At 50.3% G+C, this 20,456-nt stretch overlaps 1 protein-coding gene across 1 annotated transcript in view; it reads right to left on the bottom strand.

Annotated features, from left to right (window-relative positions):
* Nucleotides 1-8,427: 8,427 nt before the first annotated feature.
* The window catches only part of ACSBG2 (acyl-CoA synthetase bubblegum family member 2), a gene marked incomplete at both ends in the record, with an annotated part of 28,073 nt that continues 16,044 nt past the window's right edge, over nt 8,428-20,456 (bottom strand). Inside the window, 7 exons of the mRNA XM_082836501.1 lie at nt 8,428-8,501; nt 9,768-10,014; nt 10,103-10,242; nt 12,078-12,295; nt 14,513-14,746; nt 14,879-15,060; nt 19,859-20,035. Coding sequence (XP_082692627.1) covers nt 8,428-8,501; nt 9,768-10,014; nt 10,103-10,242; nt 12,078-12,295; nt 14,513-14,746; nt 14,879-15,060; nt 19,859-20,035 — 1,272 coding nt within the window. The remainder of the gene's footprint in view (nt 8,502-9,767; nt 10,015-10,102; nt 10,243-12,077; nt 12,296-14,512; nt 14,747-14,878; nt 15,061-19,858; nt 20,036-20,456) is intronic.

The raw sequence follows: 20,456 nt of genomic DNA, 5'->3' as shown, positions 1-20,456 counted from the left end.
GCTCTGCTGCATGTGGGATCCTCCCGGACCAGGGATCGAACCCGTGTCCCCTGCATTGGCAGGCAGACTCCCAACCACTGCGCCACCAGGGAAGCCCCCCATCCCTTCACTTTCAATCTGCGTGTGTCTTTTGCCCTTAAGTGGGTCTCTTGTAGGCAGCATATTGTAGGTTCTTGTTTTATTATCCAGTCTGCCACTCTGTGTCTTTTGATCATAGCATTTAGTCCATTGGCATTTAAAGTAATTATTAGACACAGACGTAGAGAACAAATGTATGGATACCAAGGGGGAAAGGGGTGGGGTAGGAGGAATTGGGAAACTGGCATTGACACATATACGTTATTGATACTATGTATAAAGTAGACAACTGATGGGAACATACTGTATAGCACAGTGGAACGCTACCTAAATGCACTGTGGTAACCTAAATGGGAGGGAAGCCCAAAAGGGAGGAGATATCTGTATGTGCGTGGCTGATTCATTTTGTTGTGCAGTGGAGGCTAACACACCATTGTAAAGCAACTATACTCCAATAAAAGTTAATTTAAAGAATTAAGTAATTATTAATAGGTATGTACTTAACTGCCATTTTAAACCTTGTTTTCCAGTTGTTTTTGTGGTTTTTTGTTCATTTTGTCTTCTTTTTGTTTTTCCTTTTTTGGTGTGATGGGGTTTTTATGTATGGGGGGGGAACGCTTGAGTTCCTTTCTTTTCGTTTTTGGTGAATCTATGTTTTTGATTTGTGGTTACCCTGGATTTCAAGTACGTTGACCCATAACTGTATCTACTTGCTTTATACTGATAGTCATATAAGTTCAAACATGTTCTACAGGATCTGCATTTTTATACTCCCCTCCCCCACATTTTGTGATCTTGATGTCCCATGTTACGTCTTCATGCTTTTTCTTTTGCTGTTAACTGTAGTTAGAATCACTTCTACAAAACTTTTTGATTTTTTAAAAATCTGTATACTGGCTTAAGTGATTTTCAATCCTTTTCTATATCTGCCTTTCCTATTGTGCTTTTCCCTTTCTTATAGAGTCTTGTTTCCTTTCTATTTAAAGAAGCTCTTTCAATATTTCTTTTAGGGTATGTTTAGTATTGCTGAATTCTTTTAGCTTTTGCTTGTCTGAGAAATCCTTTGTCTCTCCTTTTTTTATTTTGGCCGCACCACGCAGCATGCGGGATCTTAGTTCCCCAACCAGGGATCAAACCCGTGTCCCCTGCAGTGGAAGCGCGGAGTCTTAAACACTGGACTGCCAGGGAGGTCCCTCTCCCTCTATTTTATTTTGTTATTTTTAATTTTTTTAAAATAAATTTATTTTTTATCTTTGGCTGCGTTGGGTCTTTGTTGCTGCGTGCAGACTTTCTCTAGTTGCAGCGAGCAGGGGCTACTCTTTGTCGTGGTGTGCGGGCTTCTCATTGCGGTGGCTTCTCTTGTTGCGGAGCACGGGCTCTAGGTGCATGGGTTTCAGTAGTTGTAGTTCATGGGCCCTAGAGTGCAGGCTCAGTAGTTGTGGCGCACGGGCTTAGCTGCTCCATGGCATGTGGGATCTTCCCGGGCCAGGGATTGAACCCGTGTCTCCTGCATTGGCAGGCGGATTCTTAACCACTGCGCCACCAGGGAAGTTCCTCCCTCTATTTTAAATGATAACCTTGCTGGGTAGAGTATCCTAAGTTGCAGGTTTTTCCCTTTCAGGACTCTGAGTGCATCATGCTACTCCCTTCTGGCCTGCAAAGTTTCTGCAGAGAATTCATCTGATAGTCTTATGGGGATTCCCTTATAACTGACTCTGTTGTTTTCTTGCTGTCTTTTGAATCTTCTCTTTATCTTTAATTTTGGCCATTTTAATTATGATGTGTCCTTGTGTGTGCCTGTTTGGCTTCAGCTTGTTTGGACCCTGTGTGCTTCCTGTACCTGGATATCTGTTTCCTTCTTTAGGCTTGGGATGTTTTCTGCCATGATTTCTTTTTTTTTTTTTTTGCGGTACGCGAGCCTCTCACTGTTGTGGCCTCTCCCGCTGTGGAGCACAGGCTCCGGACGCGCAGGCCCAGCGGCCATGGCTCACGGGCCCAGCCACTCCGCGGCACGCGGGATCTTCCCAGACCGGGTCACGAACCCGTGTCCCCTGCATCGGCAGGCGGACTCTCAACCACTGCGCCACCAGGGAAGCCCCTAGATTGCTTTTTATCTCACCAGTTGAATTGTCTAATTTTGACTGGTTCATCTTTATAGTTTCTACTTCCTTGTTACAGGGATCTGCATTTCTATTAATAATCTTTCTTAATTCCTTTAACATTTTTATTATCTCTTTCTTGAACTTGGGGTCTAGTAGACTGGTGACATCTTTTTCGTTATTTGTTTTTCAGGGGATTTCTCTCATTCTTCCAATTGGGAGTAGTTCCTCTGCTTTTTCATTTTATTTAAGTTTCTCTGTCTCCATGAATTTAGGAGAAACAGTTGTCTACCGTGGTCTTGAAGGGGAGTTTTTCTGTGGGAGCGTCCCTGTGTAGACTGTGTTGAGTCCGGTACTTTTGGCGCAAGGGCTGGTTTTGGTATGGACACCAACCACATCTTTCCTCGGGGTGTGCTAGCAGCTACCCCCTTGATAGGGGCTTTGGTTGGTGGTGTGGTATCCAGAGCCTGTGCTGGGTGTTGGGCAGGGCTTCCTCTTTGCTCCATGGCTGTCACCACCCTGCTGGGGTGGGGTCTGCTCCCCAGTTATTGGGGTAGAAGTCCTGAGGGTTGGGTTTGATGAGGCTCCCTTGCCCTTGAGTGCCTGCCTTCAAGGAGGTGACCGCTGAAGCAAGTGAGGCCCTTGTGGTCACAGCAATGCCCGGAGTGTAGCCCAAGGTCACCTCCCTTTCTCCATCGTGTTCATCCCAGACCTAGTGCCGGGCTATGTCGTGGAGTAGACCTGGGCTGCCTCGTGGCAGGCCTCTCCCAAGACCTGTCCGCCTCAGATCTGACTCCAAGCTGCTGTGTAGAGTGGGTGGAGCTGGGGTGCTCCCGCTGGAAGCGAATCACCACCTACTCCTGCCCAGGGCCTTTCTGCCTGAGACTCAGCGCCCAGCCGCTCTGTGTTTCCGTGGCACCATACGGTGTGCAGGCCGACAATGCCAGACCCCCTTTGCCGTGTGCGTGCTGACAGTGGGCTCCACGATTGCCCCCCGGATGAGACCCCAGGCCTTCTGCAGGTAGATCAAGTCCTCTCCCAGGGCCTGTCTGCCCGAGATTCAGTGCTTCATGGCTGTGAATATTTGTGGCCCCGCCCCATGTGCACGCTGACAGTGTCCGCCCAGTTCCATCCGCCGCTCCCGTGCGTGTGCGGACAGTGGTCTCTGTGGTTTGGCCCGGATCACCCCCCAGGCGCCCTGGTCTGTCTCTGCGCAGCTAGACTGAATCTCTGCCCTGATCTCACACCAGGCTCTGCGGAGGAGTGTGTGAGGCCAGGACACTGGGTCCTTCGGATTGGAGAAGTGCAGCGAGGCGGCAGCCGCCAGCCCTCTGATTGTCTCTCCCCGCCCTGACTGTTAGCAATCCGGCATGCATGCCCTCCTCGTGAGTGGAATCTGGGCTTCTCCAGCCCCTCTATCTGTCCCAGCGAGTTTCCCAGCAGGCAGCGGGGCTCCCCAGGGCGAGGGTCTGCCCGTGTGGACCATCTCTTCCTTACAGATCCTTCCCAGGGTTGCCGGTCCTGTCCTGATGCTTTTCTTTTCTTTCTTGTCCAACCCAGTTATAGAGAGATCTTTCCTGCAGCTTTGGTCGTATAGGGGTTCTTCTGTCAGTTTCCAGTCGGTTTGCTGAGAGAATTGTCCCACGTGTAGATGTATTTATTTATTTATTTATTTGCGGTACGCAGGCCTCTCACTGTTGTGACCTCTCCCGTTGCGGAGCACAGGCTCCGGACGCGCAGGCTCAGTGGCCATGGCTCACGGGCACAGCCGCTCCACGGCATGTGGGATCTTCCCGGACCGGGGCACGAACCCGTGTCCCCTGCATCAGCAGGCGGACTCTCAACCACTGCGCCACCAGGGAAGCCCCCCGGTCACAACATTTTTATCTGCTGATCAGTACATACCTTGTGTAATGTGTATTTCTGTTTGGGAACACCTTAAGGTATATTGATGATTCACTAGCATTGAACTCATGGCCAACAGCGCTATAATTCGTGCCTGAATGGAGCTTATATGACACGTGTATAATTTTTCCATAAGGCACCTCACAGCCTTCTTGTACTCAAGACCACTAGTCAATACTTCAGCACTGTACTTGGGGGCCATTTTCAACAGTGAAATCACCAACAAAAATGCAAAAACACAGAGCACTAAACAGACCCCCAAAAGACACACGTTAACAGTCTGAGCCGAAGCAAGGAGGCACCTTCTTCGACCTTCAGCCGTGAATGTGCACGCTGGGTCATTAGAATTTGCCAGTGCTGTGAGCATTTCCAGAGGTGACTACAAAAGCACCACAGGCGTTCATTTGGGGGGTTACAAATAATGTTAGTGAGCAGGCAGACGCGTTAATATGGACGCTGCAGATAAAGAGGGTCGACTATACTTACGTATTCAAAAACATAAAGACTTGCCAAATTGAGGAGGTGGGCTTTACGCCTTATCTGCATCAAATGCTTTTTGCGAGGAGAACGTCTTCATACATTTCTTATCGATTTATAATTTGATGTTTGAAACTAAAAGAAAAGGGGTGCCCCTCTGGATATCTAGAACCTTAAGGGACACTGAAGGGTTCCTTCCTCCTGTCCTGATGGGCTGACCCTCCCTGCTCCTCCCGCCGATACTCTTTCAGGGCCAGATACTGTGGACGTGCAGTATCAGCTTTTGTCTGTCCATACACGGACTGTTGGATGAGAGAGGAAGAAAGTTCTGTCTTCTTTCAAACTGCTGCTGTCTTGGACCTTATGACAACAGCAAACTCATCTTTCCCGAAAGATGGAATTCATCAAGAATCACAGCTGCTGGACTTCCCTGGTGGCCCAGTGGTTAAGAATCTGCCTGCCAATGCAGGGGACACCAGTTCGAGCCCTGGTCTGGGAAGATCCCACGTGCCGCGGAACAGCTAAGCCTGTGCGCCACAACTACTGAGCCTGCACTCTAGAGCCCGCGAGCCACAACTACTGAGCCCGCGAGCCACAACTGCTGAAGCCCGCTCGCCTAGAGCCCGTGCTCCGCAACAAGAGAAGCCACCGCAATGAGAAGCCTGCGCACCACAAGAGTAGCCCCCGCTCGCCGCAACTAGAGAAAAGCCCACGCACAGCAACGAAGACCCAACGCAGCCAAAAATAAAATATAAATAAATTAAATTTATATATACAAAAAAAAGAATCCCAGCTGTTAACTGGGACCAACGGGGTGCTGCTGTGATGATCACTGTTAACGCGGGTGAGGGGCTTTGGGGCATCAGACACTGCCCCCTTCTGGTCATCTTGATGCCCCTCCGCGGCCACCCTGTGAGATGGGGGTCTGTTTTTACAGATAACGTCCCCTCCCAAGACTCAGAGGGTTGGACTCACACAGCCAGTCAGAATTTGAACCCAGAACTGATTTTAGAGTCTAAGCTTCTCAACAAAGGACAAGATGTTCGCATCCGGCCAAAAATCAGAACACGGGTTGTTGAAGTGCTTTATTGTCAGAACTTAGTGGAAGGGTTTTCAAGTTGCTCCCAGGAAGGCAAGTAGGTTCGGGGGCCCAGTTCTTCTTCAAACGTGTGAAAGTTTTTCTTCTCTGATGTCTCAAGTCAATCCTCCGAAGAGGAAAAAAAGCCAGTTGGAACCCACAAGGTCAGATCTTTCTTTAAAACAGGCAGTTCTTCAGAGACCTCCCCATCAGCTTTCCCAGGATCACGCCCTGAAGGTTCATGGGAATTCAGAGGTCTGTGATGGCCCTGTCGCTTCAAGCGGCATGGCAGGTCTGAGAGGGGGGTACCTCTTCAACAGGTGGATGACAAAGAGACTGACCCATGGGGAATCTGACTTCTTAAAAACACGAGAGACTCAAGTCCCTGCCCAGAGCAGCAAATCACGTCGTGATGGGGTCTTCCTCTTGGAGGCTAGAGAGAAGAGAAAGACAAGTTATCACATGGGGATCCTTGGTACATGTATTATATGTTCATTCCCTGAGACCCCACAAGGTGCTGTAAGATGGAAATATTCCAGAATGAACGGATCCACTTAGAAATGAGGAAAAAAAAAAAAAAGAATCCCTCTCCAATGAACTTTAGAGCGGCACTCGCCAGGAGGAGTATCACGTGAGCCACTGAGGTAACTGAAAAATTTCTAGGGCTTCCCTGGTGGCGCAGTGGTTGAGAGTCCGTCTGCCGATGCAGGGGACACGGGTTCCTGCTCCAGTCTGGGAGGATCCCACATGCCGCGGAGCGGCTGGGCCCGTGAGCCATGGCCGCTGAGCCTGTGCGTCCGGAGCCTGTGCTCCTCAACGGGAGAGGCCACAACAGTGAGAAGCCCGTGCAAAAAAAAAAAAAAAAAAAAAAAAATTCTAATAGCCACACAAAAAAGGAACTGGTGAAATTGACTTAGGTGCTATATTTAACGTAACCCGGTATGTCCCAAAGAGCGTCATTCCAACATTCAGTCAATACTTTAAAATATGAATAAGGTGTTGTATGTTCTGTATTTCGTACACTGACTTGGAAGCCCCGTGTGGGTTTTATACCCACAGCACGTCTCAGTTCAGACGGGCCACATTGTGGGCCAGTGGCTGCCATACTGGACAGCACAGGTGCAGAGAGGGTCCACCTCCCACCCCCACGTCAGTTACCCAACCACAAAGTGAAATCTGAAATCTTGCAAAAGACGCGGAATGATGAGTGTGATGTGTTTAGCTGCTGGGCTCACCCACGGCACTTTGACAAACAAAGGTGTGGAGAAGTTGAATCGGTTAACAATGAAGAAAAGAAAATGGATACAGTGGTGTCATGGGCTGGATCGTGTTCCCCTCCACAAATTCGTATGTTGAAGTCCTCACACCCAGGACCTCAGGATGGGAGTGTCTTTGGAGATGGGGTCTTTACGGAGGTCATCAAGTTAAAATGAGATCATTAGGGTGGACCCTAATCCAATAGGACCAGTGTCTTTATAAGAAGGGGAAATTTGGACACAGATGCAGGGAGAAAACGGCCGTCTACAAGCAAAGGCGAGGGACCTGAGAAGGAACCAACCCAGCCGACACCTTGACCTTGGAGACTTCCAGCCTCCAGAGCCTTGTGAAAAAAAATTCCTGTTGTTTAAGCACCCTAGTCTGTGGAACTTTGTCCTATGGTAGTTCTAGGAAACTAATACAGGTGGGTAGGCTGTGGGCATCAGAAGAGAATGATTTGACCACTAAAGGGTTACAGGTGCCCCTTGGGACAACCGAAGCTGCATCCTCCTCTCTGCCTGCACTGTGCCTCTAGCTGGGGTTCTAAAATCCTATCAGTGACTCCTGATGTCGTCAGGGCTCCCTGTGAACAAGACTTGGGGGAAAAGGGGGAGAAGAGGGGTAGGTGGGAGGAGCTCAAGTCTCTGTCCTTTACCCCCCAGGGTGGGTCGACACACCTCATTCCTTGGGTTCCCGGCCAGTAGAACTTCTCCCACCCACAGTTGTTTTTTTTTTAATATATAAATTTGTTTATTTTTGGCTGCGTTGGGTCTTTGTTGCTGCGCACGGGCTTTCTCTAGTTGCAGTGAGCGGGGGCTACTCTTCGTTGAGGTGTGCGGGCTTCTCATCGCAGTGGCTTCTCTTGTTGCGGAGCATGGGCTCTAGGCGTGCGGGCTTCAGTAGCTGTGGCCCGCGGGCTCAGTAGTTGTGGCTCGCGGGCTCTAGAGTGCAGGCTCAGTAGTTGTGGCATGCGGGCTCAGTAGTTGTGGCTTGCGGGCTCTAGAGTGCAGGCTCAGTAGTTGTGGCTCATGGGCTTAGTTGCTCTGTGGCATGTGGGATCTTCCCAGACCAGGGCTTGAACCCATGTCCCATGCATTGGCAGGCGGATTCTTAACCACTGCGCCACCAGGGAAGTCCCCCACCCACAGTTTTTGACAAAAGGGCTTCTCCAAATAAGTCACAATGAAACATTTGGGCATTTCACCAAAAGCTCTGGTCCTGGGTGGGAAGGCTGCCCTGCTCCCTCTGCGAGACAAGTAAAAGGCAGGAAGAACAGCTAACAGAGTTGGTGGCCAAGCAGGAGGGAGTTTGCATGCCCTGCTGGGACCCAGGAAGAGCGTGAGTTGAGGGCAGACACTACCTAGAAGCCGCGGCAGCCGCGCGTGGGTGCGTGTGCACACGAGGCCTCTGCGGTTCTGCTCAGGGACCTACCTGCCGCTCGGGGGAGACCAGCTGTGTTGGACTCATCTGAGGCACAGCCCAGCGAAGCCAGTCTCACCATTGGGGCAGCCGGGAGCAGCTCTGCCAATGACGTCACTGATAGAAGTTGTCGATTTGCTTTTTGTATTTCTGCATTATGAAATGTCTTTTAATCTTTGTCGTTGGACCTGCCGAGGAAGGAGAAACCAGTTCAGACGTGGGGATGCAATAAGGGTCCACGTGCCCCAGGCGTGACCAGGGGACAGGGTCTCATGGCTGGGGCCGGGCTGGTGGCTGGCTGTGCCCTTGACTTCCTGGGGGCACCCCCTTTGCCATCCGCCGGGATGAGAGGACCCCTCCCCACCCCCGCCTTCTCCTTGGGCCGCGGTGAGGATTCCGTGAGCCGACAGGTGGAGAGCACAGTGAGCTCTGTGCCTGACAGGGATGCTGCACCGGACCACGGAGGGACAGGCCCTGACCCTCTGATTTTATAGGTGAGGCTCAGGGCTAGTTGCTCCAAGGTCACCCAGCAAGTGCATGGCAGGGTGAACACTCGAACTTGAGACTTGTTTCATATGCAGCCCAGGACGCCCTGTAGGCTCCGGTCACCAGGGGGTGTGGGCTTCCCTCCAGATGTCCTAGACACACACACACACACACACACACAGACACACACACAGACACACACACACACACACACACACACCCGACCCTGGATCACATTTCCAACTCATAAATAAAAAGACCAGGGTTTGGAGGGACAAGTCCCAACTCTGTGTGGCGGGCACAGGATTTGAACTCAGGTTGTTAAAGACTGCATGCTTGCCATGCTCCCAGCTCCCTGCGGTCCACGCTGTGGAAGTACAGCAGAGTGCTGAAAGCAAGCCCCAGGGGGGACCTGAGGGGAAGGCAAGACCCCCCCACCCTGACCCCTCCCTTCTCGGCAGGGAGATAGGCAAAGCTAAACTAATATGTAGGGTAGTTTCAGACTCTGACGTATTAGGGAAGCAAGAAGACAGGGCGGTACAGTAGGTGTGACGGTGGACTGTAGGGTCAGTGTGTTAGGGGGGACGGCAAGCTGCCTTAGCCAGGATGGCCAGGGAAGGCTGCTCTCAGGAAGTGGCCTTTAGGGTGAGACCCGGACAATGAGAAGGAGCCTTTCGGGCAAAGAATTGTGGGGGAGGAGCAGTCCAGGCAGAGGGAGCAGCAGGTGCAAAGGCCCTGGGGAGAAGGGTGTGTGTGTGTGTGTGTGTGTGTGTGTGTGTGTGGCCGTGGGGAGCTGGACACCAGTTAGCTGGAGGCGGCCGTATCCCCCTCCCGGTCCACAGCTGGTCCCACAGACACTGTGACTCCCAGAAAAAAAGATGCGTCTCCTCAGAGCCCACAGTGGCCCTGGACACTAGCAAGGGACCAGCCTCCAAGTTTCAAGGCCACTGGCTCTCCATGCCACTCACCTAGCTCCCCACCACTGATGGAAAAGTCCTTCTCCAAGATGACCCACTTCTGAATCTTCTGCGCGTTGGAGATGGTACACTGATTCACGGCATTTATGCCTTTCTGGATGGCCGTGTAGACCAAAGGGTCTCGCAGCTCCAAGATCTCGGACACGGTGGTCGCCTGGCTGCCTGCATCCCGGCAGAACCTGATGGCCTCCCAGGTCAGTCTGTCCAGCGGCTCTCCAGTCGTCTTGTCGACCTCACACTGCCCCGAGACACCCCTGTCACAACGCCTGGCACCCGGCCCTGAGGACCAAGAAGCGGATCCCTCTCGCCTAGAACACCCACGTTACCTTCAGCGTCAGGAGGACACTCAGAAACTTGGCCTTATCTCCCACTAACATGGCGTTACTGATGATGGGAATCTTCTCCTTAACCAGGTTCTCGATGGGAATGGGGGCCACATTCTCGCCGCCAGCAGTGATGATAATTTCTGAAACAAAGCATGGCTGGGGTTGGGTTCAACCATGACAGCCAAAAGCCCTGCCCCTCTGTGGATCAGAGGGGACAGAGGTTGGCACCAATGACCGCTCACCTAGAAAACCCCAGAAGCAGAGGAAGACCTCCGCCCATGGCCAGGACTCTCTCTCTGTCCTTCTCCAGGACACAGACCCAAAGTCACTCTGCCCTTCATCCCCCATCTTCAAATTTCCATTAAGCATCCGAGTCCTGGGCATTCCACTTGGACAGCGTCTTACGAACTCCTTGCCTGTTTCTTGGTCCCCCATACCCTGCTCCAGGCCTTCCAGCATGTCTTGCTTGGAAGATAGTCAGGTGTTTCTGACCACACCCTGTCTCTCTGATTCCTCCTTCTCCCATCATTTGGCAACTCCCAAAGACCCTAAGTCCATGCTCTCCCTGGGGGGGGGGGTGTCACACCCCTAATTTTGGCAAGCTCTAAGAGTTGTGTCACTTTCTCTCGCTGCCTCTGAAATTCTTCAGGAGCCCCTCCTCCTGCCCCAGACACAACCTTTACTTGTTCTTTCACCCTGGGATGCTTGCTACTTCCTGTGCCACCCACCCAAACTCTCTCCTTCCCATCCCACGATCTCACAGTCACCCTCGTCGGGGTGGTTACAGCACTAGTAATAATCAGTTCGATCCCATAATGGACATCTCTGATATCACCTGCCCAGTGACGACTCCTTTGGGTTTCTTTAGGGAGCTACTCTCCATCTTTGTGTGGTCTTGGGGGGTTGGACTGCCGGCGTGAGCATGTGACCGGGTCTGACCGGTCGGCATATTCCATCCTCTACAGTGATTCATTCTGAGGTGTGATAGCGACCCAAGAAGATCCAGCGAGAATCAGGCCTAAAACGTGCCGACACGACGGGGAATAATACACGCTTACTCGTCCCTTGGGTGTTAGGATGAACCTAGACCATCGGCAGCCATCTCGTCACCAAGTTGGAAAAGCCTCTTTAAGAACGGCGTCAACACAGAGGACAGCATGGTAACAGAAGGATAGAGAGATTCCTTGCGATGTCATTTTGGCACCTGGATCCAGCCATGCCGGAAGCGTGACCTTTTGGACTTTTCTGGTTTTGAGCCAGTAGCATCCCTTTTTCACTCAAAGCTGCTTAAGAAGGGTTTTCTGTTGCTTATCCTGGAAATAATGCTAACACAGCCCTCTAATTGTATAATGACTGCCTGTGTCAGGCTCCATGCCAAATGGTCTCCCTCAGAGGTTGGTAACCTCCAGCCTGTGGGCTAAATCCCACCGTCCGCCTGTTTTTGTATGGCCACGAGCTAAAAGTGGCTTTCACATGTTTTAATGGTCGGAAGGAAATCCAAAGAAGAAGAATATTCGTGACACATGAAAATCCTGTGACACTTGTGTTGGCAAACAGCCATGGCCGTCGGTCTGCACGTCATCTCCTGCTGCAGCGGCCAAGTGGAGCAGCTACGATAGAGACCCTGCGTCCTGCAAATCCAGAATGTTTACAAGTGGGCCCTTGATGGGAAAAGTTGACTGATCCCTGCTCTACGTCATGTCAGTGAATCCTCACTGAATCGTTACAACTCTGTAGTTATTGTTATCCTCGATTGGCAGGGGAGGGAACAGAGGTTTCAGGCCCAGAATGGGCTTCTTCTCTGGCTCCCTGCCGAGGGCCACAGGCTGGGCACAGGGACAGAGCTGGGATGCGCGGACTGGGGTGTCCCTGTACATCAGTGTAAGCCCGCCCCGTGAAAGGCGGGGGCTGGGAGCCTTCAACGTTCAAGGTGAGCCTGCTCCCAGGAGGCCCCTGCAGAGCCCAGCCCCAGTACCTTTGATGCGGCCTGTGATAAAGAGGAAGCCCCGGTTGTCCATGCGGCCGAGGTCCCCAGAGTGGAGCCAGCCCTCCTCATCGATGGCCTCCACGGTCGCGTCCTCGCTCTCCAGGTAGCCCATGAAGACATGCCGGCCCCAGAGGCAGATTTCCCCAACGCCGTCCTTGGTCTGCTGGTACAGCATGTTCTTACACCCAGTCGTGACTTTGCCGGAACTGCCAAGGGACAGGAGGGAGGAAAACTGAGGCTCGGGGAGACGAGGTCACCCACCCAGGTGGGCCTGGGTCTGTGGCCCAGGCTCCTGACGCTCTGCTCAGCTGGCGTGGGCTGGAACCTGCTGCCGCACCCTCCCCAGGACCCGGCGGGCATGAGAGGTGTTGACCGAGTGGAAGGAGGGCTTGTTCAGTCAAGTGAGCCAACTTCCCAGACACTTGGCGAACTGGGAAACCCAGCAGAGTTGTAGATTGTTTCATTATTACTATTTTGGGGAATTAAAAAATTTTTTTTATTGGAGTATAGTTGTTAGTTTCAGGTGTACAGCAAAGTGAATCTAGATTGTTTTTATCTTCACATAAATGGGAGAAGGACAAAGTGCTCCCGGGTTAAAAACAGCAACAGGGAATTACCCTGTGGTCCAGTGGTTAGCACTCCACGCTTTCACTGCCGAGGGCCCGGGTTCAATCCCTGGTCAGGGCACTAAGATCCCACAAGCCCCATGGCACGGCCAAAAAAAACAAAGGAAGCAACAAAACCCCCTCTAGAAAACAGGTATGTGGACCTGAACGCAATGACCAGGACAGCTGATTTTAAGTAAGCCAACGAACCAGAATCTCTTTAGAGGTTAAAGTTACTTCCGCAAGACAGAATAGCACCGGCTGATATCTGGATTTTCGTGAAATTCCTTTCACTAGTGATACTACTCGGGAGGGTGGTTTTAAGATGCAGAAAAAGAAGTATTTTCTTACTGCCTTGCTGAGGTCTTTTCTACTGGCAGTTAGAAGGGTCAGTGGTTTTAGGTTTAAGTGTAGGGATTCCCTTTGTCAGTAAGAGGAAAAAGAAGGCAGGCCTGTGAAGCTTAAAATTTATAAAGAGCCTCCTTACAACCTCCATTAAAAGCTTTCCTAGGGCTTCCCTGGTGGTGCAGTGGTTGAGAGTCCGCCTGCCGATGCAGGGGACACGGGTTCGTGCCCCGGTCCGGGAAGATCCCACGTACCGCGGAGCGGCTGGGCCCGTGAGCTATGGCCGCTGAGCCTGCGTGTCCGGAGCCTGTGCTCCGCAACTGGAGAGGCCACAACAGTGAGAGGGCTGCGTACAGCAAAAAAAAAAAAAAAAAACGCTTTTCTAGGGGGACTTCCCCAGTGGTCGAGTGGTTAAGACTCCACCGCAGGGGGTGAGGGTTCGATCCCTGGTTGGGGAACTAAGATACCACATACTGCATGGCTAAAAAACAAAACAAAACAAAACAAAAAAACTAACTTGATTTCAATGTTTATCAACAAGGTATCTCATTTCCAGGATCTACAAGAGGTCCTTTCTGAACACCAAAACTTAAGAATTAAGATTAAATCTTTAAAAAAAAAAAAAAAAGCTTTCCTAGGAATATGGAAAAACTCAGAAGCTATACAAGTTTCATGAGTTCAACCAGGTAAAGATAAAAAAAGTTCTGCACAGCGAAAAACACTCTTTTAGGAAGGACCACTCTTTGGTTTTGGAAGAAAACTCCAGTGGGTGTTTGGGTTCTGCAGAAAACAGACCCAGATGGGATTATGGACTGGAGAAGGGGAGATACTGATGTGCAAGGTAAAGTCAGAGGCAGGAGATGGTTTTGCCAGATTGGGAAGACTGAATTTAGTTTTCGCTAAGTTCAGAGGCAGCCGGAACTTGGCCGAGCATGAGAGGAGAGCCAGCCTTGCAATATGGCGGCAGGGCGGGGGTCAGGGAGCGGCACAACCAGGAGGCCCTGTGTAGGAACACGGTTCTCAGACTCCACGTGGAGCTTGGCTTGGATGTTCTTACTGTGTCAGTATCACTGGGCTCCATCCTGCAGCCCGAGGGGAGCTGAGCTTGGGAGAAAGCCAGGAGGGGCCTGGGGACGTGTTTGAGATAAAGCACCGTGGAGATGAACTGTCCCGAGGTCTAGGGAGGTGAACCTTGGGTGGGTGAGCCCGGGGTGGGCCGTCTGGAGGCAGAGCTAGCAAATGGCAAATAGGGAGAGTCCACAGAATGTTTGAGAGCCCTTCCCCTTTGTCCATGGGCTCTCGTTCAAACTGGGGCTTCCCACGGTCACGAAAATTTGAGGCTTGGAGGCTGGAGAACAGGGGTCATTCTGGAGACACCAAGTCAGGATTCATCTTAGCCCAGAGGCCTGTCGACCCTCCCATCTTCATCCCTTTGACCCCAGAGGACCCAGAGGCTGCCCAGGAGGCCAGTACCTTAGAATCCGGTAGTTCTCTGGGCTGGACGCGGAATGGGGTCCTGAGCTTTCACTCATACCGTACGCCTCGCCTATAGGTACGTCCAGACTTAGAAAGAACTCAGCAGTCTCTTGGTTGAGGGGTGCGGCCCCGCTGATAAAAATGCAGCAGCGATCCAGGCCAAGGGAATTCTTGATTTTGGTGAACACGAGGGCCTTTGCCATGCGGTAGCTCATGGGAGTGTCATGTCCCCTATGAACATGAATGCCAAGGAGAGCTCTATAGCCATGGGGCCACAAGGGGGCTGATGGGACCCAGCTGGAGAAGGCTGAGCCCCCTCACCCACTGCCCTGTATGCCTGGCCCCGCTGGACCCGCCACTTACCCTTGCATCCTTTTTGAGTTGACCTTGAAGCCAATATTTCTTGCCCATGAGAACACCTTTCTCCTCAAGCTTGAAGATTTGCCAACAGTTTCCTTTATCTTCTCATGCATCTTTTCCCAAATTCGGGGCACCCCCAGGAAGGCGGTAGGCTTTACCTCCTGCAGAGTGTTGACCAAAGTGCCCTGCAGGGTGCAGAGCTGGGTTAGCCACACCTGCAACCCAGATGTCCATCTCTCCTCAGCCGCTCAGCTCAGCCCAGGAGAACCTTCCCTTGGCTTATTGGACCAGGGTGAGCGCCTGACCCAAGGGAGCCAATCCGTTGGCTGGCCAGTGGCCGATCCGATTATCATGCTCTCTCTGGGGATTTGGTAGAGAGCACAGACGGGGAAAATATTTTTGGAAGGCAGCGTGAGAGTACTATTAACATTTTAAATGCAACTTGGCAGCTTCACTTCCGCGGGTGACAGAATTCAGCTGAATGAAAGATCAGGTACACAGAGAAGCACGCGTGAGATATTCTTCGTGCGTCATTTTGTAACAGGATGGAAACAGACTTCATGGCCAATGATGGGGGATTGGCTAAAGAAACTGTGGCCCAAGAATGCAGTGGAGTATTATGCAAGATTCTCCCCCAAGGGGCTTCCCTGGTGGCGCAGTGGCTGAGAGTCCGCCTGCCGATGCAGGGGACACGGGTTCGCGCCCCGGTCCGGGAAGATCCCACGTGCCGCGGAGCGGCTGTGCCCGTGAGCCATGGCCGCTGAGCCTGCGCGTCCGGAGCCTGTGCTCCGCAGCGGGAGAGGCCACGACAGTGAGAGGCCGGCGTAACCACCCCCCCGCAAAAAAAAAAAAAAAAAAAAAAAAGATTCTCCCCCAAATTGATCTATAGGTTCAATGTAATCCCTATCAAAAATAGGCAAGCTGGGCTTCCCTGGTGGCGCAGTGGTTGAGAGTCCGCCTGCCGATGCAGGGGACACGGGTTCGTGCCCCGGTCCGGGAAGATCCCACATGCTGCGGAGCGGCTGGGCCCGTGAGCCATGGCCGCTGGGCCTGCGCGTCCGGAGCCTGTGCTCCGCAACGGGAGAGGCCACGACAGTGAGAGGCCCGTGTACCGCAAAAAATAAAAAAAAATAGGCAAGCTATTTCATACAAATTGACAAGCTGATCTTAAGATTTATATGGAAATGCAGAGGATCTGGAATAACCAAAGCAATTTTGAAAAAGAAGAACAAAGTCAGAGGGCTTGTTACCTGATTTTGAAACTTACTACAAAGTAGGGTGATCAACTGTCCTGATTTGCCCAGAACCAGAGGCGTTCCTGGAATGTAGGATTTTCACTTATGAAACCGGGTACGTCCCAGGTAAACAGGGACAAGGTGGTCATACTACCATAAAGCCAGAAAAATAAAGTCAGTGTAGTTTTGGTGTAAGGATAGACATAAAGTTCAGTGGATCAAAACTGAAAACCTGGAGATGAATCTTCACATTTATGGTCAATTGACATTCAATCAAAGTGCCAAGGCAATTTAATGCAGGAAAGGATATCTGTATACAAACAAACAAACGAGGGCTTAGCTAACTTAGAGCCTTCTTGCCAAACGCAAAAATTACCTCAAAATGGATCACAGACCTAAAAGTAAGAGCTAAATCTAAAAGCCCTCCAGAAGGACACATAGAAGAAAATCTCTGTGACCTTGGAGTAGGCAGTGATTTCTTACAAATGACACCAGAAGCATGGAAGAAAAAAATCAGTAAATTGGAGAGTCAACACTCATTAGAGGTAAACACGTTTTGCTCTTCAAAAGACACTAGTAAGAAAATGAGAAGACAAGCCACGGAACTGGGAGAAAGTATTTGCAAATCATATATTTGATAAAGGATTTGTATAAAGAACCCTTAACATTCAACAATAAGAAGATACACAACCAGATTTTTTTTTTTTTTTTTTTTTTTTTTTTTTTTTTGCGGTACGCGGGCCTCTCACTGCTGTGGCCTCTCCCGTTGCGGAGCACAGGCTCCGGACGCGCAGGCTCAGCGGCCATGGCTCACGGGCCCAGCCGCTCCACGGCATGTGGGATCCTCCCAGACCGGGGCACGAACCCGCGTCCCCAGCATCGGCAGGCGGACTCTCAACCACTGCGCCACCAGGGAAGCCCCACAACCAGATTTTTTAATGGTTAAAAATTTGATCAGACATTTTTCCAAAGAAGATATACACACGGCCAGTAAGTCGGGAAAAGTTGCTCACCGCCATTAATCATTCGAGAAATGCAAATTAATATGGGAGATACACTTCGCATCTACTAGGATGGCAATACTAATAAAAACAAAAACAAGTGTTGGTGAGGATGTGGAGAAATTGGACCTCGGTACACTTCTGGCTGGGAATGTAAAATGACACAGCCACTTTGAAAACATTCTGTCAGTTACTTATGATGTAAAGCCAGGGTCCAGTGGTTAAGACTCCGCGCTTCCGCTGCAGGGGGCGCGGGTTCGATCCCTGGCGGGGGAACTAAGATCCCACGTGCCGCTCGGTGCAGCCCCCCCAAAAAAAAAAAAAAAAAAACTGTTAAGACAGCTTCGTTTCCTGGTTGACAATTTAAAATTTTTTTGACAGTACTAGGGGTTGATAAGGATATTGGAGACTGGGAACTTCTCAGGCCCTGTAGGCGAGTGTGTATACAGTATGTTTTCAGCCGGAAAACAAAGTGTTCATTTACGGAGTGTCTAATGTGTCTCAGATACTGAGCATGGGGGATGTGAGAGTGACCGAAAGGGGTCAAGGAGATATTTAAGCAGGGAACTAAATGACATGGAGGAGCCAGCCATGTGAAGGACAGGAGAATGAACCCCCTGGAAGGAATTACAAAGGCCCTAAGACTTAGCCTAGGGGAGATTATCCTGGATTTTCCAGGTGGGTCCAGTGTCATCACTGGATGACATAAGGGGTCCCTATAAGAGGGAGGCAGGAGGATCAGAGAGGTGTGACAGTGGGAACAGAGGTAGGGGTGTGTGTGTGTGTGTGTGTGTGTGTGAGAGAGAGAGAGAGAGAGAGAGATTTGAAGATGCTATGTGCTCCTGGCTTTGAAAATGGAGGAAGAGGCCACAAGCCAAGGAACACAGGCAGCCTCTAGAAGCTAAAAAAGGCAAGGAAACCAGTTCTCCCCAAGAGCTTCCAGAAAGAACACAGTCCTGCTCATGTCTTGGTTTTATCCCATTGAGACCCATTTTAGACTTCTGACCTCCAGAACTGTGGCATAATATATTTATGTTGTTTTAAGCCACTAAGTTTTGTGGTCATTTGTTCCAGCAATCATAGTAAGCAAATACAGAGGATGTAGCTGAGGAAAGTGCAGAGTTCTTTTCTGGCTCTGTTAAGTCTACAAGGTCAGGACATACAAGAATACTTTCACTTACTTAACAGGAAAAACCTCCCAAAGATGAACTTCAGCTAAATGAAGAGGTAACCCCCGAAAAAAGAACACAAGGACCTTAGAAAACAGAGGATTCAGCACAGGAGTGGGAGGAAGGGATATCCCTGCATGACAGCTTGTAGAAGCTACTGTTGATGTCCCCTGTGGACCTCTAATGGTCCACAGCTTCCCTCTTTTTCAGAGAACTGCCCTTATTCAGAAATGCCTGGGAAGTTACGCACCCACATGAGTGCATAAGCCTATCGCCAATGACTCTCTGAGATGGGGGTACAGAAGCCCAGACCCCTTGCCTCAAAGCAGTACCACTGTGGTGCCATTCATGCTTCAGAGATTCCCATGGGATTGGTTTGCGTAAGGGCAATTCCACTCAGAGGCCAGCTGAACTTACATCCTGTCTTCTCCCCTTGCCGTATCTTGCTCCCCTCACTCCCTCCCTTACAGTTTTCACCTGAGAGATCCTACTCAATTAATTACAAAAACCTCCATCCCATCTCAGGTTCTGCTTCTAGGGGGCCCAATCTAGGACAACTTAAAACAACAACCAGTCCTACTCAGGGCAGAAGGATGGAGGAGAAAATAATGCAGTAGGTATCAGAACATTTGGAAAATCCTGATAAGCATGTGACAGCTGAGATGGAGCAACTGGACAGGTATACAGAAAACTTCCACCAAATTGGAAAAGAAAGGCAACTGTTAACTCTGGGGAAAACAAAAGGTTGTACCAGACAGGCAATGTAATCACGTAGTAAACTGCATGGCTCCGTTAACTAAGAAATCTTTTCATTGAGAGGGTGGGAAAAGGGGAAGCAAGTGAAGATGGGGGTGTAAGAGGATTAAATCCTTGCCTACTGCAATAGAAAAGTAATAGATAATATTTAAAAATGCATGAATCAAGAAAATTATTACATATTTTTTTAAAAACTGGAGGTGAATGCCGGAAGAAATCTCTTGAAAATTCTGGAGAGTTTGCCGCTGGAGGGTGGTTAGGACACTGCTGTTTTTCAAAAGAGGTCCAACATCCCTTATCTCAAACCCTTGGGGCCAGATGTGTTCTGGAATTGAGGATTCTCCGGCCTTCAGAAAGGTAATATGGTGCTTATCTCATTTGTAATATGAATCCCACGGCGGTGTCTTGGCAAGCCAGCTGAAATCCTTCACGTTAATATTTCTGCAGATACACATATTCCCAATAAGTGGGATAAAAATGAAGACTCCAGATAGCTTCCCATCAGTTTAGGTCAGATTTTACTGCCAAAAACGTTTGGTTTGGGGAGCATTTTGGAATTGGGAATACTGACTTGAAAAAAACTACACACGTACACACACGTTCTGCTTTCAATACCATTCACATCTTAGTCTTAGGTTGTTCAGTGTACAGTCTGCACAACCATGGATACCATGACTTGGATAAAGATAGAAACTAAAAGAAGGTGGCTGACTGTTTCAAACGCTGCTAACTAGGAGCATTAGATGAGGATGGAGAAGGAACCCCCAGATCTGGGACTTGAAGGAACCATCCACACCTCCGGGCTGCCCTTAGCCTTAATACCTTGAGTGCATCTGGTTGAGCAAAGTAGATGAAAGCCCCGACCTTCATGGGTATCCAGACATCCATCATCTGAGCTGCTATGTGGCTGAGAGGAAGGTAGCTGACCACCACCTCCTGCTTCTCAGGAGCGTAAGCCAGATGGAAGTCCCTCGCCACCGACCCCGCCGTCCACGTGATCTAGAACACACGTCGAGCTTACAATCCAATACCATTCAGCGCGCCTCATCCTTGCCCGAGGGCCATTTAAATACAATTATGTAACAAACACAAAGCACCTGCTTAGGCGCCGCTCTTGTACTTTACAAACATTGAGTCCCTTAGTCCTCATCTGCACACACTGGGGTTGATAACTGCGATTCTCCCATCTTACAGATGGGGAACCAGAAGCACAGAGAGGTTCACTGACTTGCCTGAGGATGGAAGGAGCAGTAAAATTCGATGGGAAGCTTTGGGGGATTACCAGACGCCCTAGGATCCAGCAACAGACCCTAGAGTCCGAATGTCTATCGGGGATAGTCAGAAATCTGAAGGGTTCAGTAAGTGTCCCAGAATCAAATCCTGACTCCACCATTTACTAGCTGTGTGACCCTGGGCTATT

This window comes from Leucopleurus acutus (assembly GCF_964270905.1).
Source record: "Leucopleurus acutus genome assembly, chromosome: 3".
Lineage (NCBI taxonomy): Eukaryota > Metazoa > Chordata > Mammalia > Artiodactyla > Delphinidae > Leucopleurus > Leucopleurus acutus.
The sequence above is the reverse complement of the archived record's forward strand: the minus strand, read 5'-3'. Positions and strand labels throughout refer to the sequence as shown.